General features: G+C 49.5%; 1 protein-coding gene across 1 annotated transcript; it reads left to right on the forward strand.

The window, feature by feature from the left end:
• The first annotated feature begins 1,725 nt into the window (after window positions 1–1,725).
• On the forward strand, window positions 1,726–15,639 carry LOC116420939 (basic proline-rich protein-like). The gene is made up of 6 exons (XM_031949185.1): window positions 1,726–1,804; window positions 9,283–9,795; window positions 9,880–10,556; window positions 10,623–11,517; window positions 11,825–11,931; window positions 15,457–15,639. The coding sequence occupies exons 1-6, from the start codon at window positions 1,726–1,728 to the stop codon at window positions 15,637–15,639; spliced, it is 2,454 nt and encodes an 817-aa protein (XP_031805045.1).
• The last annotated feature ends 7,681 nt before the right edge of the window (window positions 15,640–23,320 follow it).

The following is a 23,320-nucleotide window of genomic DNA, read 5'->3' on the forward strand; positions in this document are numbered from 1 at the left end:
TCTCTGTCTCCATCTGTCTCTGTGTCTCTATCTTTCACTCTGTATCTCTGTCTCTTCCTGTCTGCCTGGCTCTGTCTCTTTCTTTTTTCTTCCCACCCTGTTTCTCTGTCTCTTTCCTCTGTCTCTGTCCCATCTCTGTCTCTCTGTCTGGTTGTCTGTCTCTCTCTGTGTCTCTGTCTTTCTCCTCTCTCTCTGTCTCTGTCTCTGTCTCTCTCTCTCTCCCCCCTTCTCTCCTTTCTCTTTCCCCCATGTTTCTCTGTTTCTTTCATCTGTCTCCGTCTCTCCTCATCTCTTCTCTTCCCCTTTGCCTGCCTACCCGTCCCTTTTCTATCTCCTTTATTTACTTGATTATAAAAATAATGTAGCCCCCAAATGGAACTTTAAGCCCTTAAGGGCACCAGCTGGGCTCAGGGGGATTCCGTCAGGAACCATTCCAGCCACTTCATTGGGTGGCTCAAAGGGAGGCAGAAGAGACCCCTCCAGCCTCTTCTCCCCCTCCCCTTCTCCAGGGGAGGCTTTTGTTCAGGAAAGGAAGAGTGGGAAGTTGAGGCCGGAGGCCGGTGTGTCCGTGGCCCTGACGCGAGCGCGATCATCTCGGTTTTAGACAAGGCAAAGGCCAGAGGTCCGGGGGCGCACGGAGACTGTCAAAGGCCGGACTTGACTCCAGTCCTCGGTTCTCCATCCCCGAGCCCGGGAAGTAGCGCTGGGGCGCCCGCGAGCCCGGAACGGCCCTTGGGCCCCGCTCCCACACTACAAGGCCTCTCCCGTCCTGTGGGCGCTCCCCACTTCTCTCGAGCGTCCAATGAGCCCGACAGAAGCTCGGGGCCCTGCTCGGATCCCCCGCCCCGAGGTCCAGGGCGGAGGACGAGCGGGGGAGAGGGGAGGAGGCACGTGCTGAGCTCAGTGGGAATCGCGTGGGTGTGATCGCGGGGAAAAGTTGGCCGGGCCGCGGGGAGGCTGCAGAGCCGGCCTCCGCTCCAATGTTTAGCTTGTCCTGACAGCCCCAGCTGCCCAGAAACATTCCTTCCCCGAGCTGCCCTTTGGCTCTGCTCAGTCTCAAGGAGGCCGGAGCGCCGCCCCCCCTCCCCGCTTGCCCGCCCCCGCCCCCGCCCCGGGCTTGGCCCCCTTGGCCAAGCGCAATCAGCGCTCCCATTCCCCGCCGGGGAGCGGGAGAAACCGGAGCTTGATTACACTTGGAGCCCAAGCCCATCTTCCCCCCCCCCCCCCCCTCCGGGTTTAAGTACATAAAGACTTGCCTCGGCTGCATCCTTCAGTGATTCATTCCCCTTGGTGGCGCGCCAGGCCGAGAGCCCGAGCCCGCTCTGGGAAGCCAGAGCTATCTAATCACTCCCCGGCTTCGCGGGCAGCCATTTATCACAGGCCATTAATCCATTAGGCCGCCGCTTCCAGCCCAGCCTGTCACCAGCACCTTCCTTTGAACAGCGCCAGGCCCGGCTGCGAGCGCGCTCCTTATCGGGCGGCCCAGCGGGCCGGGGGGACCCGCCGAGCCCGACTCCCGGCGCCCTGCCCTCCGCTTGAACTCGGCACCGGCGGCCCGCGCTGCCCGGATGCGGGGGCTCGGCTGCGAGGACCCCTCGGGGCCGGGACACGCCGCGGGGGAAGCGCGCCCGCGGCCGTCGGAGAAAGCCGGGCCGGTGGCTTTGGTCCTGGGCGCTTGGGAGAGGGAGCGGGGAGGGCCCGGCTCCGGCCCGGGCTCCGCCATCGATGCCTCCCGTGATCCTCGGGCTCTGGAAGAACGAGACCGAGATTCTCCTCACCTTTCCCAGCCTCAGTTTCTACATCTGTAAAATGGGGAGAATAATGCTAGCGCCGACCTCCCGAGAGTGTGGTGAAGACCAAAAGAAATTTCACATCCATCCATCCATCCATGGATAATATAAATTCAACCCTAAGCACGTGTATGCAGGCATTAAAGCAGTAATTACTTCTGTGGTTTTTAAAGTCCTGGACCCTCACTTCACACTCAGGACAAGGGAGACCCAGGGGGCCAAGGAAAGGTGCCCAAAATCGGGGGTGGGGGTGGGGAGGGAGATCTCCGTCTGTCATCTGGCCCAGGCCTTCTGACTGTCCCCCCTGGCACGAGGGGATAGGACCTCAAGCTGGAAATGACCTCGGAGGTCATGGCGTTCCACCCTCACCCCACTTTAGAGCAGACAAAACCAGGGCCCCAGAGGTGATGTGTCAGTGACCCGGGGCACCAACAATGGGCTTCCTCCCCTGCCCAGTGAGGAGGCTGGCATCCATTCTTCGTGGATGAGCCCCTGAGACCCTAGGCAGGTCACTCTGTCCCAGCCCCCAGACCCAGGAACTTTGCAGAGAGGGGCCTCAGACAGCATCGGCCGGACCCAAGTTGGCACGAGAACCTGTCCTGTAACTGGCGATCGGCCGTCTTTGCTTGAAGCTCTCCAGGACCTGCTTCCCCCTGAGAAGAGCCATTCGTTCCACTCTGGGAAACTCGAATTCTTAGAAAATGGCTTTTTTCTCCTGAAACCAAGTTCAAATTTGTTGCTATGGAAATCTGACCTCTTGCTTCAGGCTCTGCCTTCTGGGGCCAAGCAGAAAAAGCCCAAGTCTTCTTCTAGGAGGCTGGAAGAGGCTTTCTGCCCCCTCCCAGCACTTCTGCAGACTCAATGGGCCCAACTCTTACCCTGCTTGTCACCAAGGCAAGCGCCTTCCTCAGTCTGTCTTTCTCTGGACGTGAGAAACCTCGGCACCCAGGTGGGGTCCCATGGCACCGGAGGACAGAACCCTCCTCGTTCCTGGACAAAGCATCCCTCCTTGTGCAGCCTAAGGTTTCAGTCCCCCACAGCCGACCACCAGGGAATGGATGGGTTCATCTTGGTGTCCAATTTGTTGTGGGATCGAATCTCACCCGGTGGTCACCAACATAAAACATCGTGGGTCTCTGATAACACTCCTCGTTTTATAACCCAGCGTACACAAGGAGGACGGCCCTTCCTGGCAAGTTCATCAAGTTTGTGAAAGACCTAGTTTGGGTAGAATGGCAAACAGCTGGACAATAGAATTCGCAAAGATGGAGCGGGGCTCAATCCATGAGCAAGGTCCTTCACCTGAGTTTGAAGCATCAACTGTCCCAGTTCAGGGAGAAGGAGGGGTGACGTGACAAAAATCATTTACATCATTAAGTCACATTCACTAACAAAAGGTTTTCCATGGCCGTGAACTCCACTAGAGGCAGCAACATGAATGAAGAAGTAGGCAAAGAAGGGGCCACTTTGGGAGGCATTCATGGACATCCGGTGTCCAGAGCAAAGGGACTCAATCTCAGCCATCTCCATCTTCCTCGCTCACCCTTGAAGTCCCCTGCCTCCTTCCAGATACATTTGAGAAGGACCATTTAACAAGAGTCCAAAGGAGGTTCCTGAGGCTTGGGCAAAGTCTTACTATCAGGCTGTGTCAGGGACAGTTGCAGAATATGAAAGTTGAGAGGGACCATCTCATCCATCCCATGCATAGCAGAAATCCTCAGAGAGACCCATCCTAGAAAAAGAGCAGACTCGGGGGAGAGTCACAAGGATCTTCAATTACCTGAAGGGCTGTCCTAGGGGAGAGGGGTGAGAATGTCTGTGTTTGGCCCCAGAAGACAGAACCAGGAGCATTGGGAGGAAGGTGCAGATAGATAAACTTGGGACATGTAATGACTAGAGCATAATGAGCTCCCTGTCTGTGGAGGGCTGATGGCAAGCCCTCCACTGGGCTTCCAGGGTACCAGAGGGAGTGGCTGACTTCAGGCTAATCTCTCTCAGTGCTAAGGGTTAATGAATTATCTGGCACTCCCTTTAATTAAACCACATCATAAATATTTGTGAGCTACATCAATTTGATGGATTTAGGTGGCAGATCATTTAGTCCAATTCCTCCTTCCCTTTTATTCCTTCATTTTGGAGGTAAAGAAACTGAGGCACATCCTATTGCTCGAAATCACACAGCTTGTCTAAGCAGAACTGGAACAAGAACTCGGGTTTCTTTTGTCTTCCTTCCACGCCATAACCTCATCATTTGTTCATTCATTCATCTATCCATATACTCCATCGTAAATATTTCTTTAGGACTTTCTGCTGCAAAGGCTCCTTAGAAAAGAAAGAAGCTCCTTTTCCATTAAAGTCTGCAAAACACTTCCCTTGCAGCCACTCAATGAGTGAGAGGTATCATTATCCCTAATTTCCAGAATGGGAAACCGAAGCACAGAAAGGGGAAGTATTATTCAACCCCTGAGTACTGGGACTGATATACAAGGGAGAATAAAAGGAAGGGGAGGAAGGCCAGAGCACATGGACCTTGTCCACATTACACAATGGTAGACAGCTCTCTCCTGACAGCTTAAGCTATGGGGCCTCATACCACAAGTTGAGATAAAGGAGGTGATCCAGGGAATGACACTTTTATGTTTGGAACCCCTTCCACCCCTAGCTCCCCCCAACCTCGTACCGGCCCGGTACTGTGCATTTTTGGTGTGATCTCTGTGATTTTCACCACCACGCAGAGTACAGCTGTTGCTCCCTTCCAGTGTCCCAGCCCGTCTGATGGATGGAGCCCCTTATCTCTCCAGACCGCACCCCAGCAGTCCTGAGGGCCTATGAGTCTGCTTCTAGATGGGAACTCTCCGAGCCAAATATTTGTGTCAGACTTATCACTTGTTTATGTTAAATGACACCTCCGTCTATTTGTCACGGAGTTTCATTTGTATTATGTAAATTCCACAGAATTATTACGTGTGCCCTGACAAATGACATCGGCACTGGCCGAGGGCGTTCCGAGGGCCCTCGGTTCTCGCAGCCCCCCATCCCACCCCACGCTAGTTGAATGGGAATGAAACTTTCAAATTAAGGTTTTAACAAACTCCTTGGAATGGAACAGGGAAAAAGACTGGATGAGTTCTATTATCTGAAATTTGGAATGACCTCCTTCTCCCCCGTACTACACTTGTGCCCACAGCCTACATCTGAGTGAGTAAAGGCTACACCTGTGTGCTCACCAACGGCAGAGGAAATAAAGGTAATGCAAACAGGATGCACCTGCCTTCTTACCTCCCCTAAAAGGGGGCCTAGGACTAATAGCTATGACTGATTTTCAGAATGAAAAAAAAAAACTGGGATTGTGTTAAAGTTATTAGCATGTTTGCCCCCACTTTCTTTTATTTTCTTAATTTTTCTTTAAATTATGTTTTTGCAACACACATAATAAGTCTGATAATGTTTTGTAGCTTCACACATATGAGTATTATACTACTTGCCTTTTCAATGGCTGGGAGAGAACCTGGAGGGAGAGAGAAAATTTGGGACTCAAAATGAAAAACAAAATTATTTTGTGTGTACCAGGTATTTTGTAAGGACTGAGGATACGAATTGAAATATGAAACAAACTTGGGCACCAAGGAGCTTCTCTTGCCCTCAGAGAAAACAACAGATATTGGTAAGTCGGACAAAAAAATACAAAGTAAATTCAAGTTAATTTGGAACAGGAGAGTACTAACAGTTGGGGATGGGGGTGGGAATTAGGACAATGTCTGGGCTGCATTGGGACCACATCCCAGGTCTTTCTATTTGGGAAGCTCTCTTCACCTATTCTGGCCAACCAGGAGCTACAACTTTTCAAATAGTCAGAATGACTATTCCACCTAGAATAGGTGGAAGGAGCAGAGAAGCAGGACTGTGGCTGTGCCTCCAGGGGTGTAGCTAAGAGACAACGCCCAAGTCCCAGCCCAGCTCTTCTGACGGAAGCAATGTCAGAAAAAAAATGCAGATGACCACCTGATGATCCCTGTAGAAGCTCCTCAGAATGTCCCCATCCACCCCCTACCACACACTTTGGGATCTGACTTTCTCCAGCACTAGGGAATGCCAAGGATGGACGAAAGGTTCTTCCATGTGAAGTTCTTTTGATGGGCATGAATGAAAGGAAGAATGGTTCAGGACAGGGATGGGACAGGACCCAGGTCTCATGGCTTCTGGTCCAAGGCACATCTCCTAGTCCCTGAAGCAGCAACCTGAAGATTTAGGAGCCCCCAGAATTCCCAGGTGTCACTTAATTGAATTTAAGGTAGTTCTTGGCTGTTCTGTAAGAGTTGAATTTATAGCATTAACTGGTAAATTGCCATTTCACAGCTTATTGAATGAAGGAATAACTGTTGTGCTCACTGAATGATCTCTGAAAGACCGTGGAGAACTGGAAAGATATCAGAAGCACAAAAGAGGAAAAGGAAATAAATCTACAAAGTATAGACCAGTGAATCCCTCTTTGTTTTCTAGAAAAATATCTAGAATTCATTATTGCAGGAATGTTTAGTGAACACATAGAATCAGTCAATCAACAGGCATTTATTATATGCCACACTTTGTACTAAGTACTAAGAATATAAAGAAAAATCAAAAACAGACATTGTCTTCAAGAGGCTTGTATTCTAATGGGAGAGATAAACTACACATGCTTAAATGCTTTGGGATACAAAGTAGATAGAAAATAATAGCGTTGAGCAAGGAAGTCTCTAGCAAAGAAAGACAGAATCCAATTTAATCAAGAACAAATCAGATCTTATATGAAACTTTTAAAAGTTCTGAATAAACAAAAGCAAAACATCCAAGAGGAAGTGATTGAATAGGGAAAAAATTATACCAATATGAAATTTCTCTGAGAAGTACTGATTTTTAAGAAATAGAAGAAATTAACAGATATGGATAAACATATATATATGTACATTACTATATGTGTGTGTATGTATATATATATGTATGAGGGTACTCAACAGACAGACTCATTGGTGAGTCTACCTCAAGCGTGTAAAGACTTCCTCTGGCAGAACTGGGAGGGAGAATGAGAACGATTTGTTCCCAAGCTCATGAAGGCAGCTGAAGCAGATCCTGAGGAATACTTAGAACCTGGTTAGCTATTAAAGGCACCAAGGGCATCCCCTGCATCCCGCCGCGTCATCACCAGTTATGCTGACTTTTGTCTTGTTAGTAGATTTCAATGACTGGTTAAGAGATATCGAGGCTGATGACTGCAACTCTACCTCATCCAAATCCACAAGCAACTGAAGACATCACCTTGTAACGTCAGTAGAACTCTTCAAAAAGCAAGTGCAAACAACAAAACATATACACAAATATCTACAATATAAATACATGTTATATATCTCTATGAAGAAGTATATATTATATATTTGTGTATTCATACACATATAAATTTATGCATACACCTAAATACATATGTATAAGCCAAAGGACGTTACCCAGTAGACCCAGGTTCAAAAGATATGAAAGAATACTTCTAAAAGAAGAAATGCAAAGTATTCACAAGCACACAAAAAAATCTTCCCGTCACTAACAATAAGAAAAATGCAAATCAAAAGACCACCGAGATCTTACCTCACACCCTGCAATGGCAAAAATGATAAAGGATGGAAATGGTCACTGTTGGAGAGGTTGTGGAATTGTAGGTTCAATCACTTGGTAACTTGGAAATTGAGAATCATTTAAATAAAGTGACTGAAATGTTCATACTCTTTAATATAAAGCACTCTCCAAGATGAAATAGACATCTAATTATTCCTAATAACACTTTTTTGGTGGCAAAGAACTGAAAACCAAACAGGGACTCATCGACTGGGGAACAGTTAGGCAAACTATGGTGCAGGCAGGTCATTGGATATTATGGTTCTGTAAGAAGTGATGAACGTGATAAATCCAGAGAAGCATGTAAAGACTTCCATGCACTGATGCAGAGAGAAGCCAGCAGAGCCAAGAAAAGAAATATGTTCAGTATAATGAAAAGAACAAATTATACAGAAGAAGCCTTGCTCTGAAGAAGAGATCTGAGAAGCAGCCCTGGCTGAGGTGGGAGAGCTGCAGATGGTGGCATTTTTTTTTTTTTGGTGGATTAATTAGTTTTGCAAGTTTGTCTTCTTTCTTCCGCACATATGCATATGCACGTGTGTGTGTTATATGGGCCAGCTCTCTTTGGGGAAGGGAAAATATTGGGGGAAATGCAATATAAAAAGGATATGAATAAAGCTTTATTTAAAAATGTAGTTTATGCCAAACTAATTTCATTTCCTTTTTTGACAGAGATCAGGAGAATTCTATCAGGGGGTCCTCAAACTTTTTAAATGGGGGGGCCAGTTCACTGTCCTTCAGACTGTTGGAGGGCCGGACTATAGTAAAAACAAAAACTTTGCTTTGTGGGCCTTGAAATAAAGAAACTTCCTAGCCCTGGGTGAGGGGGATAATCGTCCTCAGCTGCTGCATCTGGCCCGTCGGCTGTAGTTTGAGGACCCCTGCTAGATGAATAGACAGAAGAGAGACAGACAGACACACACACGGAGAGACAGAGACAGACAACACAGAAAGAGTTGAATGCATGGATAGATAGATAGATAGATGGACAGGTGAATGGTTGGATGGATGGTGAATGTTCTGAGGGACAGACAGTTAGATAGAGAGATGGACAGATAGATATTATATAAACAGGTATAGTATCACGGTACCTAAACCAGGTAGACTCGTCTTTCTAAGTTTAAAGTTTCAGACATTTACTAGCTGTGTGACCCCTGGGCAATTAACTCTGGTTGCCTCAGTTTCCTCATCTGTAAAATTGCTTGAAGAAGGAAATGACAAATCCCCTTAGTATCTTTTCTAAGAAAACCCCAATGGGGTCATGAATACTCATACACAACTGAAAACGACTGACTCCTCCTCAGTTTCCGAGTGTCCCCTCTTCCTCTGTGGAGCTCCCCTTCCTTCCCAGTTCCAGTCTTTCTTTCCCACTCTCTGTGATATGGAGAAGGATCTGCCTCACACGTAGAGCTTGAGGTGGGGTAAGGGATGGGGGTGGAGGTGGGGTAAGGGATCGGGGTGGGGGTGGGGAGGAAGGAGTTGGAGGCTCTGTTCTGGCCTTTGGGCCCTACCTCCAGCTTCCTCCTCCTTTTTCCTGAGTCTGCTCCGCCACCCCCCTCCCCCAAACCCCTCAGACCGCGCCAGGAGCCCGCAGCTCCGCAGCCTGGTCATGGGACAGACGCCCTAGAAGGGTGCGGGCTTTCACCTCTCAGCTCTTCCCCGCGAGGGCAGCCGGCTCTTGAGATCTCCCCTGGAGACTCATCCGAAAGCCACTTTCATTCTCCGCACCTTGCTCTCAGGCCTGGCCAATGGGGGCAATGATGGGCCACTGGCTTGGCCAATCCCTGTCGGGGAGGGGGTGGGGTGTGAAAGCCGGGGCCTTTAAAAGGTTTCTGAGCTTTGGGGGCAGGCACCTGCCTCGAGCTGCCGGCGGGGGCTGAAGGAACCCCCCCCCCCTCAGTCCCACCGTCATGGCCGAGCAGCGCCGCGGCTTACCTACGGCACCTGTCCAGAGTAACTGCAACGCGGCTGCCGCCGAAGCCCCCGGCCAGGCTCAACCCCAGGCCGAGACCCTCCCGGCGCAGCTGCCGCCTCCTCAGCAGGTGTTCCCGGATTCCTACAGCAGCCCCCACAGGCCCAGGCCGTCACCCCAAGGGGGCCCCTGGAGCCACTGCACCCACAGGCAGCAGAGTCAGCAGGACAACTCCAGCCCCCAGAGGCCCAGGCCGTCACCCCAAGGGGGCCCCTGGAGCCACTGCACCCACAGGCATCTCCAGTACACCTCCAGCCACCACAGGCCCAGGCCGTCACCCCAACGGGGCCCCTGGAGCCACTGCACCCACAGGCATCTCCAGTACACCTCCAGCCACCACAGGCCCAGGCCGTCACCCCAAGGGGGCCCCTGGAGCCACTGCACCCACAGGCAGCAGAGTCAGCAGGACAACTCCAGCCCCCAGAGGCCCAGGCCGTCACCCCAAGGGGGCCCCTGGAGCCACTGCACCCACAGGCATCTCCAGTACACCTCCAGCCACCACAGGCCCAGGCCGTCACCCCAAGGGGGCCCCTGGAGCCACTGCACCCACAGGCAGCGGAGTCACCAGGACACCTCCAGCCACCACAGGCCCAGGCCAGCACCCCAAGGGGGCCCCTGGAGCCACTGCACCCACAGGCAGCAGAGTCAGCAGGACAACTCCAGCCCCCAGAGGCCCAGGCCAGCACCCCAAGGGGGCCCCTGGAGCCACTGCACCCACAGGCAGCGGAGTCACCAGGACAACTCCAGCCACCACAGGCCCAGGCCGTCACCCCAAGGGGGCCCCTGGAGCCACTGCACCCACAGGCAGCAGAGTCAGCAGGACAACTCCAGCCCCCAGAGGCCCAGGCCGTCACCCCAAGGGGGCCCCTGGAGCCACTGCACCCACAGGCATCTCCAGTACACCTCCAGCCACCACAGGCCCAGGCCGTCACCCCAACGGGGCAGGTGTTGCAATTGCAGGACCACTGTCGGCCACCATGGCCCCAGGTTGTCATCCCATCGGGACTCCTCCAGTGGCTTCAGCTCCATGCTGTCAACCCAGGGGAGTACTGGTAGCCCAGAGAACCCCAGGTCACCCCAGCAGGACACCTATAATCACCTCTTCTGGCAGTCATCCCATGCTGTCCCCGCAGCAGCCGCCTCAGACTCAGGCAGTGGACCTCTGACCCTCGAAGCAACCCCGACAATCCCAGATCGTGGTCCCCTAATCTCCGAAGCAGCCCCAGGTCGTGGGCCCCAGGTCGGTGCAGCAGCAGCCGCAACAGCCCCAGACCGCGGCCCCCCAAGCCTCCCCGCAACCCCAGGTCGCCTCCCCGCATCCCCGGCAGCCCCGGGTCGCCTCCCCGCATCCCCGGCAGCCCCGGGCCGCGGCCCCCCAAGCCTCCCCGCAACCCCGGCAGCCCCAGGTCGCCTCCCCGCAACCCCGGCAGCCCCGGGTCGCCTCCCCGCATCCCCGGCAGCCCCGGGTCGCCTCCCCGCATCCCCGGCAGCCCAGGACCGTGGCCCCCAGGCCTCCCGGCCCCAGCAGCCCCAGGCCCCCCCCCGAGCCTCTCGCGCCCCAGCAACCCCAGGTCGCCTCCCCGCATCCCCGGCAGCCCCGGGCCGCGGCCCCCCAAGCCTCCCCGCAACCCCGGCAGCCCCGGGCCCGGCCCCAGGCCTCCCGCATCCCGGCAGCCCAGGACCGCGGCCCCCAGGCCTCCTGCATCCCCGCGCCCGGGTGCCTCCCGCATCCCAGGCAGGCCCGGGCCCGCCCCCAACCTCCAGCCCAGCAGCCCCAGGTCGCCTCCCCGCATCCCCGGCAGCCCCGGGTCGCCTCCCCGCATCCCCGGCAGCCCCGGGCCGCGGCCCCAGGCCTCCCGCAGCCCGGCCCGAGCCGCGGCGCCCGGAGGCTCCCCAGCCAAGCGGCCCCAGGCCGCGCCCCCGTGCCTCCCCAGCCCGGCAGCCCAGAGCCCGCGGCGCCCGGAGCTCCCGCGCGGCACCGGGCCGCAGGCCCCAGGCCTCCCAAAACCCCGGCAGCCCCGGGCCGCGGACCCCCCACCTTCCTAGCAACCCCAGGAGCCTCAGGCCGCGGTCCCCCGACCCTCGCAGTGGCCCCTTCATTCCCAGCCCCTGGTATCCTGACCCTCCCAGAAACCCCTGCAGGCCTGGCAACCCCAGGCCTTGGGCCCCTGGCCTCAGCAGTCACTGCTTCCCCAGACTCCACTGTCTGGAGCATCAGACCGACAGCCCCAGTCTTCCAAGATTGGCAGGGGAATCTATACATGCCTTTTCAACAATATGCCCTTTTTTATCACCCAAGTCAGTACAGCTGGGAGCTACCATTCCCCTACCTTAGTTACAGTGACTAGTCTCGGGCCACAAATCCTGTCCCAAACCTGGCCTCCCTTTCCCACCTCCATCCCCACTCCCAATTTTCCAGCTGCAGCTGCCCAACTTCCAGTAGCTGTAGCACCTACTTGCCCACCCCCAGGCAAGAAGAGATCCTCCTGCTCCAGGCTGGAGCTCTTTCCCGGCAATTCCCCCAGAGTGAGTAGGGGATCCTACATGGGTTCTCACTTGTGGAAGGTTGGGAAAAGAGCAGTTCTACTGCATAACCCTGCCCTCAAACCCTTGGGACAGAGGCCTGTTCCCAACCACTTGGGGACCCTGACCTTGCTTCCCACCAGCCTGATATGAGCCCCAGCAGCTCAGGCCCAGCCAGGGAGCCAATCCTAGGGAGAGCCCAACTCTGGGCAGCTGAGTTAGGGCCTGAGTGAGAGCAAAGTAACCCAAGGGAAAAAAAGCCTTGAGCTGGTCCTTGTTTGCTGCCTTTTGACTTTCACCTTTGAGAGCCAACTGGGCCTAAGACTTGGACCCATTCCAGGACTGGGAGTCTTAGTTGTCCCCAAAGGTTTTCCCCAGTGAGACCAGCAGACCCTGTAACCCAAGCAGTGTTGGCTCTGGGGCTCCAGTCCTAATCTGCTCATCTCAGACTAGCAGCCCAAAGGCCTATTACAGAGCCCCCTCCAGTTCTCCTTCCTGCCCACCTCTGCCCCAATTTGACTCAGGACCCGTGGGAGGACACATGCAAGGTTCTGTCTCTTCATCTGCCCCAATAAGCCTCCTTCCCTCACCGGTACTAAGGGGAGAGTTTTTTCATGCTAATTTTAAAATCTTTTATTGCGTGGTGGACACTTGGCTTTGGAAGACCTCAATCAGACTCACTGTGACCATAGAAATGTCATTTTTCAGTGCCTCAATTTACTGTGATAAAATGAATTTGGGAAGTCATTAAAGTTGTTCTTATATGTGGGGGAAAAGCTGCTGTGAGCATTTATTTATTTATTTATTTTATTATTATTATTATTTTTTTTTTGGTACACAGAAGTCCTTTTCCTTTCTTTGATTTGAGCGTTGGTACAGCCAGGCAAGTGTATTTATTTATTCACAGTTTAGGTTGGGGGCCCGAGTCCTAATTGCTTTCCAGAACAGTTGTCCCTACAGGGTGCCAGTGCCCATCTTCTCACAGAACTTTCAACTGCTGCCCCCTTTCCTTTTGTTTTTCTATGCCAGTATAAGAGGAAACCTCAAAGATATTTTAATTTGCACGTGTAATTATTAGACATTTGGATAATTGTTCATTTGACTAAATTTAGATTTCTTCCTTAATTCTTTAGTCAGGAGATAATTCTTAAACCTTGGAAATGAAACCTTTATCAGAGATACTTGACATAAAGATTCTTCCCCCACTTAACTGTTTTCCTTCTAATCTTAATTTCTTCCCACTTCACATGTTGCAGATACTCTGCTACAATTGCCTTCTTGACTCCATCGCCCATATTTGTTTTCTTCTTGCTGTGGCTCAACTTCTTCTCAAACATCTTTACTGTCATTTATCTTTTTTTTTCTTTTAAGTTCCAAATTTAAGTTGAAATTCTCTTCCTTACTACAATTCCTACTTACTCTCTGATGAGAAGGCAAGGATTTTGGTATCAATTATCTCCATGAAATCATGTAAAACATATTAGCTTGAGTGAGAGAGAGGAAGAGAGAGTGTATGTTCTTTCTTTGAACCAATTTCAATCACAGTGAAGTTCACACTTTGCCTGCCTCCCATTTTCTTGTCCACTGTAAAAACTCTTTGGGTACCTCTTTTATATGAGAATATTTGGCCTATTCTATTTTTACCTTCCTCCTTCTCCCAGGACATCCATTTTATCAACTCATACCCATGTCCTCTATGTAGACTTCTTTTCAAGGTCCTAATAATGATTACGTTTAGTACCTATATCATCTTCCCATATAGGAAAACAAACAATTTAGCCTTTTTGAGTCCTTTATGATTTCTTTCATTTTTATCTTTTTATGCTTCTTTCGAGTCTTGTGTTTGAATGTCAAATTTTCTACTTATCTCTGTTCTTTTTATAAGGAAAGTTTGAAAGTCTTATAATTCACTAAATAGCCAATTTCCCCTTCAAGGATTATATTCAATTTTGCTAATGAGATTATCCTTGGTGGTAATGAATATGATGATCATATTCTAAACTCCCTGCATCACAGATTCTATTTTTATTTTTCAGATTTTATTGTGATTTCATCTTGCTCACTTGATTTTTTTAATTGTTTTTTTTTTAAAAAGCTTTAATTTTGTTTTGTTTCCAATGATTTCTCCTCTAATTTTTAAGATTTCTTCTTCTGTATTTTTACTTGTTGGCTTTCTAGTTTTTTAGTTTTTTTAAATGCCTATTCAATTCATTAATCTTTTTCCATTTCATTAATGTTTCTTTATAGAAGTATGATTTTCCATCCTGAAGATAAATTAGCTGTATCCCAGAAATTTTGGCCTGTTCTTTTGTTATTTTCTTTTCTTTCATACACATATATAAATATACATAAATATAGTAGTTTACTTCTAATGCATGAGAGCTATGGAGCTTGTATTAATCTAAAGGATTAGAGCTAACAAAGTCAGCATCTAATAATACTTTATAATAGCTTCTGTCCTATAAGATGAAATTTAACAGGAATGAATGTAAAGATTTATAAAAACAACTTGATAAATCTGAGCTGAGGGGAGGCAAGGCAAGATATGGTTTGTTTGGAAAAAGCTCTGGGGTCATCAGTGGGCTGAAAATTCAGTATAAGCTACAAAAGATAATTTTATCCTGGGCTGTTAAAAAAAAATAAAAATAAAAAAAGGATTATGCCCAGGATTAGGGAAATACTGATCTTAGGGCAGAAAGTTCAATTCCCCAGTGCCACATTTTAGTAAGGAAAGTGACAGGAATGTGTTTTTAGGGGAGATACAGAAGTTTTAGGGAGGGTAAGTTTTCAAATCCCGTCTTTGACACAAAGAAGCTGTAGGACATGGGGAAAGTCCCTTAAATTCCGAATAATCTCAGAAAAGTGTCTTGATTCAGATTTACCCGTCTATGTGACTGGCCTGCATTGGATCAGGGAATTTCAACATTGGGGACTTCTCTAGGTTTTTGGTCCCAATTTCCATTTTTTAATTTTAATTTTTAATCTATGGAATCAAACAAGTATTAAGGGAAAAAATGATTGTGTATGAAACTGTGAATCAACCATGTACCATTTGCTATTCCTTCTAAATTACATTAATGTAATTATGTAATAAATTACATAAGATGTAAATTTCTTTTCTTTTTTTTCTTTCCTCCCCCACCCCACCCTAGAGATAGCTACCATTAGTCACAAATGGGTATATATGTATGTATATGGATACATATATATTATTCTACACATACTTCTGTTTATCAGTTCTTTCTCTTAGACTCTGCAGATAGTGTCTACCTTCAAATGTCCTTTATTTTCAATGGGTATATCCTGGCCATATGACACTGGAGAAGTCATTACCTCTACCTCAGTTTCCCCATCAGCAGAATGGAGGTAATAGTTATTTATCACATAGCTCAGAGGTAAGTGAGAAGAAGACCACCACGAGCCAAGGCCGTTGGAGGGAAGGGGAACCCCTAGCTATGTCCCAGTGCCCAGACTCTGGGGGGGCTCTGGGGGCCGCAGGCCTGGACTCTGTCCATGGGCTACTCACAGGGTCGGACATCAACTGACTTGGCCACAGTCCCGGCTTTGGAGTTAGCAGGGACCATCCAGGACCAGTCCACTTTAGGGGGAAGGGGGGGTCAGGAGAGCTCCGGGGCTCACCCCTACTCATACCGGGAGGAACAACAAGGGCTCCCTTTGGCCTGGAGCTTTCCTGAGCAGCTTCGGATTTGACCCCCCCACACATGTGCATCACACACGCGCATACCCCCGCATGCACACAGTCCGCTCACGTACCCGCACACACAGGATACAACCTGACACTATTATCAGCCCCACGGCACAGAAGAAGGAACAGGCCCAGGTGCGGGCGTCACGGCCGTGTCTGTCGGTCACAGACCCGGGTGGGAACTCCCGCCAGCCTTGGGGCTCTTTCCGGGGTGGTGGGAAGAATATCGGGGCTTCCAATTCCTCCTCCTGCATTGAGGAGCAGCGCGACCCTGCACAAGTCACTTAACTGCTCTCGGCTGTTTTTTCCTCTCTAAATCGGGGGTCATCGTGTTTGTGGTCTAGTGGCTTCAGTCGTGCCCAGTTCAATGACCCCACCTGGGTTTTCCGGCGGAGATCCTGCCGGGAGGGGAGACCGACGGCAGCCAGCTAACAACGTGGCGGGAGAGCCCAAGGACGCGACCCCCTCGGAGGCTTTGGAAACCTCCAAGCGTGGCGGGCGGCTTCGCGCGGGATCCCCGCTGACGGCCCCCGGGGGAGAGAGCAGCCGGGGAGGGAGGCCCGAGGGTTCGACGCCGGGGTCAGTTTTCCCCCGGGGCCGTCTCAGTCGCCAGGTGCGGGGACAATTTATCAGCCCCTCATAAAGGCAAGATCAAACGGGCGCTGCCTCCACCCGAGCATCTGCGCCCTGGGAAGGAACACTTAGGCCCCGCTCCTGTAAACAGTTCTCCGTTAAAGAGCCGCCTGTTTATAATAAGCAGGGAAGGAGAAAGGGGTCAGGGCAAGGCCTGCCGAGGAGCAGGTGGTGGACAGCCTCACGTTGCCCCAGAAGTCATCGGAAAGCAGAATGTAGCAGCTCCCGTGGACGCTAGCCTCCTCATCCTCACCCCGTCTTATCTGTCTCTGTCTCTGTCTCTGTCTCTGTCTCTGTCTCTGTCTCTGTCTCTGTGTCTGTCTCTGTCTCTGTGTCTCTGTCTCTGTCTCTGTCTCTGTCTGTGTCTGTGTCTCTGTGTCTGTCTCTGTCTCTGTGTCTGTCTCTGTGTCTCTGTCTCTGTGTCTCTGTCTCTGTCTCTCTGTGTTTGTCTTTATCTACCTCTCTGTGTCTCTGTGTCTCTGTCTTTTTCTATCTGCCTGTGTCTCTGTATCTCTGTCTCCATCTCCCTCCCCGCCTCTCCCCCAGCCTACCTTTTTAACATACTTTCATGCCTTGTCAGGCTATGTGCCCTAGGAGTCTCCTACAGTCATTTCCCATCTCCCAGAGAAGCCCAACCACACAGACTCACAAACTACAATATCAAGGGGGAGGGGAGAGGGGGCACTAGCCTTTACCTCTTCCTGGTGGCACCAGATCCCCAAGAGTGGGAAGCACATTCAGAGATCATCTAGTTGTACCCATAATTTCACCTGGTTGGAAACAGACCTAGAGTCCCCAGGACTTGTGCAAGGAGCAGACCCGGGTCCCAACCCCACATCCAGGTTGCTTCACTGCCCTCATTCCACGGAAAGCAAGTTGTGGGGCCACTCTCAGACCTTGGTGAGTGAGGAGCACTGCCTCCACTTACACAGTGTCAAGGCTGGAGTCACGAAGACTCCAGTTTCTCAGTGGACTCAGACATTGACTGTATGACCTTAAGTCACTTAATCTGTTTGTCTTGATTTCTTCAACTATAAAATGGTGATAATAACAGTACCTACTTTGCAATGCTGTTGTGAGGATCAAGTGAGATAAAAATTTTAGAAAGTGCTTAGTACAGTGTCCAGCACATACTGGGAGTTTAATAAGTGCTTCCTCTCTTCTTTCCTCCTACTCACCCTCCTTCTTTCCTCCCTCCCTCCTTCCCTCCCTCCCTCCCTTTCTTCCTCCCTCCCTCCCTCCCTCTCTTTCTTCCTTCCTCCCTCCCTCCCTCCCTCCCTTTCTTCCATATCCTTCCCTTCCTTTCTTCCTTCCTTCTTTCCTTCCTTCCTTCCTTCCTTCCTCCCTCCCTCCCTTCCTCCCTTCCTCTTTCCCTTTCTTCTTCCCTCTCTCCCTTCCTCCCTCCCTCCAAACTCTGACATTCTACAGAAACTGCTGTGACCAACAACTCAGGACTGGTCACCACTCTGCTAATGGTGAACCTCTGGACATCACCAAGATGGTTCTCAAATCCTGAGTTGGCCACCTGCATCCATTACTGGAGTCTTATTTTAAACATTCATTTTAAAATTTTCAGTCGAAAATTTTCTCCCTCCAACCCACTTCCTCACCCATTGATAAGGTAAATAATAGGATGCCCATTGCTATGTGAAGTTTTGTAAAACCTATTTACCTGTGATAGAAAAGAAAAGCAAGAAAAATAAAGTGAAAAAAGTTTGCTTCCCTCTGCATTAAGTTTATTAACTCTCTCTGAATCTACCTGTGTGTCTGTCTCTCTCTGGAGGTGTATAGCATTTCTCATCACAGGTCTTTTGGAACTGTCTTGGACCATTGCCTTGATCAAGGTAGCCAAGTCTTTCACAATAGATCATCTATTCCTGTTACTATGTGTAATATTTTCCTGGCTCTGCTCACTTCAGTTTGCATTAGTTCATATACATCTTTCTAGATTTGTCTGAAAGTGTACTGCTTGCCATTTCCATAGCACAACAATATTCCAATCCAATCGTGTACCATAACTTGTTTAGTAATTCCCCAAATAATGGGGATCCCTGCAATTTCCAATTCTTTGTCACCACAAAGAGAGTTGCTATAAATGTTTTAGAACATATAGTTTCTTTTCTCTTTAATCACTCTAGGACTTCTTTACCTAAGTTTTCAAAGAGTTCTAATAGAATAGAATGAATTATATTTTGAATATTTGGAAGAATTCACTTATAAATCCATCCTAAGGATTTCTCTTAGAGATCTCACTTAGGATTTGTTCAAATTCTTTTCTAGATAAGTCTCTTTAAATATTTCTATTTTCTCCTCTATCACTGTAGGAATTTTATATTTTTGCTAATCCATTTCATTTGAACCGTCAGTTTTATTGGGATATAATTGAGCAAAATAGCTCTTAGTTGATTAAATTTCATCTTTATCAATGGTGGGTTCACCTTTTTAATTTTTGACAGTGATAATCTGATTTTCTTCTTTTTTAAAGTCATATTAACAATGGCTTATTTATTTTATTTTTATAATGCCTTTAGTTTTATTTACTAGTTTTGTTTTCTTTTTTACTTTTAATTTTATTAATCTCTCCTTTGATATCCAGGATTTCTATTTTGGTGTTTAGTTGCTTTTAATTTGTTCTTTTGCTATTTTTGAATGTATGACCTATACATTTGTAATATTCTTCTCTAAAATGTGATGTTCTTTAAGAGCAGGTTTCTTGGGGAGCTTCTGGAGGCAGCCTTAGTTTCAGTTCTGTAATCACCCCAAATGCAGCCAAGGATTAAAGTTCAAATTCTTTATTGTTTCAGTCAAAATCTTATCTCCTTCACTTGGCACTGGGCTAGTTTTCTGGAGGCCTTCCGGATCTTCCTTTAATCCTTTGTCTCTTCCAGCTTCTGCCTCTAGCTCCCTCCGAATGTCTCCAGACAGCACAGGGGTGGAAAATGGAATGAATCTGTCTCTGCCTCCGAGAGCGGGCTTGTCCTTTAGTGGGCTCCCCCTTATATATGCTCTCTTAAAGGTGTGAATCTTGTGGAACTCTAATAAGTACTAAGTACATTAGTGAACTAGAGAACTGTTAAGTACCAGGCTAAAATCAGATAATTGACTTAGCACCTTATAAGAATCCTAATATCCATTGATTTGCTCTTTCTTTTAGTTTCACTTATCTAGATTTATTGCATACAATGGGGAAAATAGAGCTAATTATCACTTTAATTTCCTCTTCATTGGTGCTGTTTTCATTTTTGATACTGATTATTGAGTTTTCTTCTTTCCTTTTTCTAATAAAATTAACCCAAGGTTCATCTATTTTGTTGTCTTTTTTTTTCATAAAACCAACTCTTAGTTTTACTTATTGGTTTAATAGTTTTCTTACTTTCAATTTTGTGTGGTTTAATGACCCCATTTCCATTTGGAGAAAATAGGTCATGCCATAATGCATAGAGTGCCAGGCTGGCAATCAGGAAGATTCATTTCCTTGAGTTCAAATCTACTATTCCTACTACTACAAAACTACAACAAATACTATTACTACTACTCTACCACTATTACTATTACTATTACTACTACTGCTATGACTATGACTGTGACTACTACTACTATTATTACCCTATACTACTACTATACTACAACCACCACTACTATCACTATTACTACTATACTATCACTATATTACAACAACAACAAAACAACAACAAAACAACAAAACAACAACAACTACTACTACTACTACTACTACTACTACTACTACTACTACTACAACAACAACAACAAATAGAACTAAAATCCCTTCCATCTCACAGACCCACAGCTGGAAAGTACCTCACTGGCCTCCAGTGCAACCCACACCTGTCCATATTTCCCTCCCCTAAATACTCCAAGCTTTCAGATCTAGAGTTCTGGCAGAGGCCATGCTCGTTGTGTTTTGGGGCAGGAGTAACCTGAATCCCTGACCGAGGGCAGGGCATGACAGACATGAGTTGAGGGCTCTGCCCAGGTAAGAACCTGCCCTGGGGGCTCTTGCCTCCTGTGGACTCCAAATCTGGACATCCTGGGCCCGGGTCTTGGCTGAGCCTCTGAAGGCAGTATGTCAGCCCCCCCCCCCCCCACTCCATCCCCCACTCTGCCCTGACTCTGGAGGAAGCTTTCCTTGGCTCCAGTAACTTGGGGTGGGAGGGGGTCTGCTCTCTGGCTCATTCTCTTTAGCTCCCTCCCTCCCTCAGGAGACAGAAGGAGGCATAAATATGCTGGTTGCTAAGAAAATGATCCCACACAGAACTCGGAGTGCCCCAAACCTGGAGCCTCTTCCCACCAGAGTTGGGAAATCTTTCCCCAAGAGCAGCTTGGTGCCTGATGGTCTAGGGAGCAGAGGTCGGGAGCTCCCCATTTGGGGGCAGTGTCTCATTCTCTCAGTTATTGGGGGAAGGTCCAGGGATCAGGAGGTGAACCAAAACTCAGTCTGGTCCAAAGCCAAACCTCTGCCTTTGGGCTCCCCTGGGGATTCTTTTCTGAAGGCTGGGAAATGGGGGCAGAAACCTTGCTGGATGTCTTTCCATCCATAAATAATGAAGAAACCTTTTTAAACCTTGTAGTACTGGTGAGCATCAGCATAGTTCTGTCCCTGGACAAAGTCCTATCTGTTCACTTCACAGATTGAAAAACTAAGACGGGGAGGGGGGTGGAGTTGCTTTGCCACGAATCACCAGAGGCAGAGCAAGAGGCTCGGTTTCCTCCTCACATACTCTGTGGCCTCCTTCCGGTCAGCAGGCCCCATTTCAGTTTCCTCACCCACCTAACCGGGACCAGAACGACCTGTGAATGTCTGTCTGTCCATCTGCTCTCCACTGGCCATGAGCAGCATCTCCTAACGAGACGAGTTGTCCAGCTACAGGACGGATGCCCTGGTGGGTGGTGAGCAGAAGCTCCATCTACCATGCAAGTAACTCGTTCCCCCTACAAGTGTGGGCCCACCATGACCCCTTCCCTACTGGCTGGCTCTCAGCTTACTGTCCTGGGCTCATCACCTGTGTTATGTCCTGGATCCCTGCGGCATCCTGGGAAACAGATCACCGTGGGGGTCATTCTCAGAATAAGCAGCACAACACAAAGTGAGGGTCAGTCATTATATCAGAAATACAGTTGTTACAATATAGAAAAAAGAAAAACTCCCAACTCCCCACCCCCTGCCACGCTGCTGGGTCCGACCTGGCACAAGTACGCATTGGCCATGGGATGCAGGCCAGGACATGGGCAGGGACAGGGAGGATGGCCCTCAGGTCAGGGTCCACCACTGGCTGCCTCCTGTTGTGGCTTTGGGCCAGATGTTCTTTACAAATTGGAGGCTTGGACCCTGAGCTCCAAGGAACTTCTGAGTTCTAAAATCCCGCAAGCCTTGAGCAAGGCTTTGTCATTCCCCCCCGCCCCTGACATGTCCACATCAGGGGGGATGCCATATTGGTGCATTTCTCCTTCTCCTGGGCCAGCCCATCCCTTCCTAGAACTGTTTCTTTCGAGGTAAAGTTGAGGTTCAGGCTGGATGATGTCTCTGGCCTCCTGTCCCAGTCCCTGAGTCCCACGGCACCCCCACTGAGCTCTGGTGTTCTCATGGCTCTGAAGCCCTTCTTCTGTGACATCCTCCATTCCCTGTCCCAGCTGTGACGTTCTCTATTTTGGGGTCACTGACTCTGCCTTGGGCCGCCTCCGCTCAGGCCGATAAATGTTTAATCACTGGATCTGTGGCGGAAGGGAAGGAGGACGCACGAAATATTGTGTTTAATGGGCTACATGTTAACATCCTTAAGTCTGACCAGTCAGCGAAAGGCTCACCTCAGCCATGGCGTGCAGCGTGGTGTAAATGCTCGCACTGAACATTTAACAATCAGCTCTCCTGAGGTGGCTCTGGCACCTCTCTGCATTTGCTCCCCCATCACTCTCACCAAAACCTTGGACGGCCCTTGTCCTGGGGATCCCTCAGACAGCTCTCTCCCGCTCACACCTCGCCTCTTCCCTCCTCTCAAACCTCGCCTCGGCTTTTGTGCCTCCCCCTCCTGACCACCCTCCATGGCCAAGACCTCTCCCATCTCTCAGGGTCAATGATCCCCCATAAAGTCTCAGGCTCTTTCGGACAAGTAAGTCCCCATCACTGTGTCCTCTGGGAATCTCTGTGAAGGGGAGCCCACGGAGGCCCAATTTCTAGGAGCCAAAGGGAGGCCAATTTCTAGGAAGAAGAACCTTTACCTACAGTTACACTAGACTAGCTGCCTGGATCCTTTCCCAAAGATCTGGTTGGCTTCTCATGCCAGCTACCTCCCGTCCCCTCCCACCTCATTCTGGGTGTCCATTCCAAAAGCACAGCCTGACACAGAACCCTGGAATTGATAGGAAAATTATTTTTCTTAAAGTCAGTGGGAAAAAATAAGATAACCAGGAAAAGCCCCTTCTCTTCCTCGTTCCTAAGGAATGACTCAAACACCTTAGTGTGGGAGTGGGCTACCTGGTGGGCCAAAGCCCGGCTACCTCAGGAACATCCACTCCCAACTCGAAAGGCCGTGCTCAGGGATCCAGACAACAAATGGAGAGATGAGCTCCCTGAGCCGGTAGTGGCCTTCAGCCCTACTGTAGGAGGGGTGGGGATTTCTGCCTGTCCCTTTGATGTGGCCATGGAAAGGGACTCAGTGGGGGATTCTGATGTTTCTTTGGTTTTGTTTCTTGTGGTTATCTGAATATCCAGAGTGAAAGAGAGACTGTGGCCCTGTATGTGGCCCCACGGGGAAGGGATTACCAGGGAAAGGGCCTCCAAGTAGATGAGTCTCATTTGGAGGAATGGGGGATGTCTATCTGGGAGACGATCGGAGGAGATACTTTCACATTCCTAGAAGGCTTCCCCATGATGGGGGGATCAGCATTGTTCTGCTTGGGCCAAGAGAGCTCTGCTCTCACGAATCAGGCCCAAGCCCAATGGGTGGAAATGTCAAAGAGGCAGGCTGAAGCCAGACCGAAGAATGAGCTTGGGTACCATCTATCATAGAAGAGACTGTAAGAAGTAAGGTCCTCCAT

Source organism: Sarcophilus harrisii, chromosome 2 (assembly GCF_902635505.1).
Source record: "Sarcophilus harrisii chromosome 2, mSarHar1.11, whole genome shotgun sequence".
NCBI lineage: Eukaryota > Metazoa > Chordata > Mammalia > Dasyuromorphia > Dasyuridae > Sarcophilus > Sarcophilus harrisii.

Bases quoted from the DNA above. Each gene is read 5' to 3' on its own strand.
- LOC116420939 (XM_031949185.1), top strand. From the start codon at position 1,726: ATGCCTCCCGTGATCCTCGGGCTCTGGAAGAACGAGACCGAGATTCTC. The intron at 1,805-9,282 runs GTAAAATGGGGA...CTTTGGGGGCAG, and splicing joins CAGCCTCAGTTTCTACATCT to GCACCTGCCTCGAGCTGCCG. The intron at 11,932-15,456 runs GTGAGTAGGGGA...GGCTACTCACAG, and splicing joins TTCCCGGCAATTCCCCCAGA to GGTCGGACATCAACTGACTT.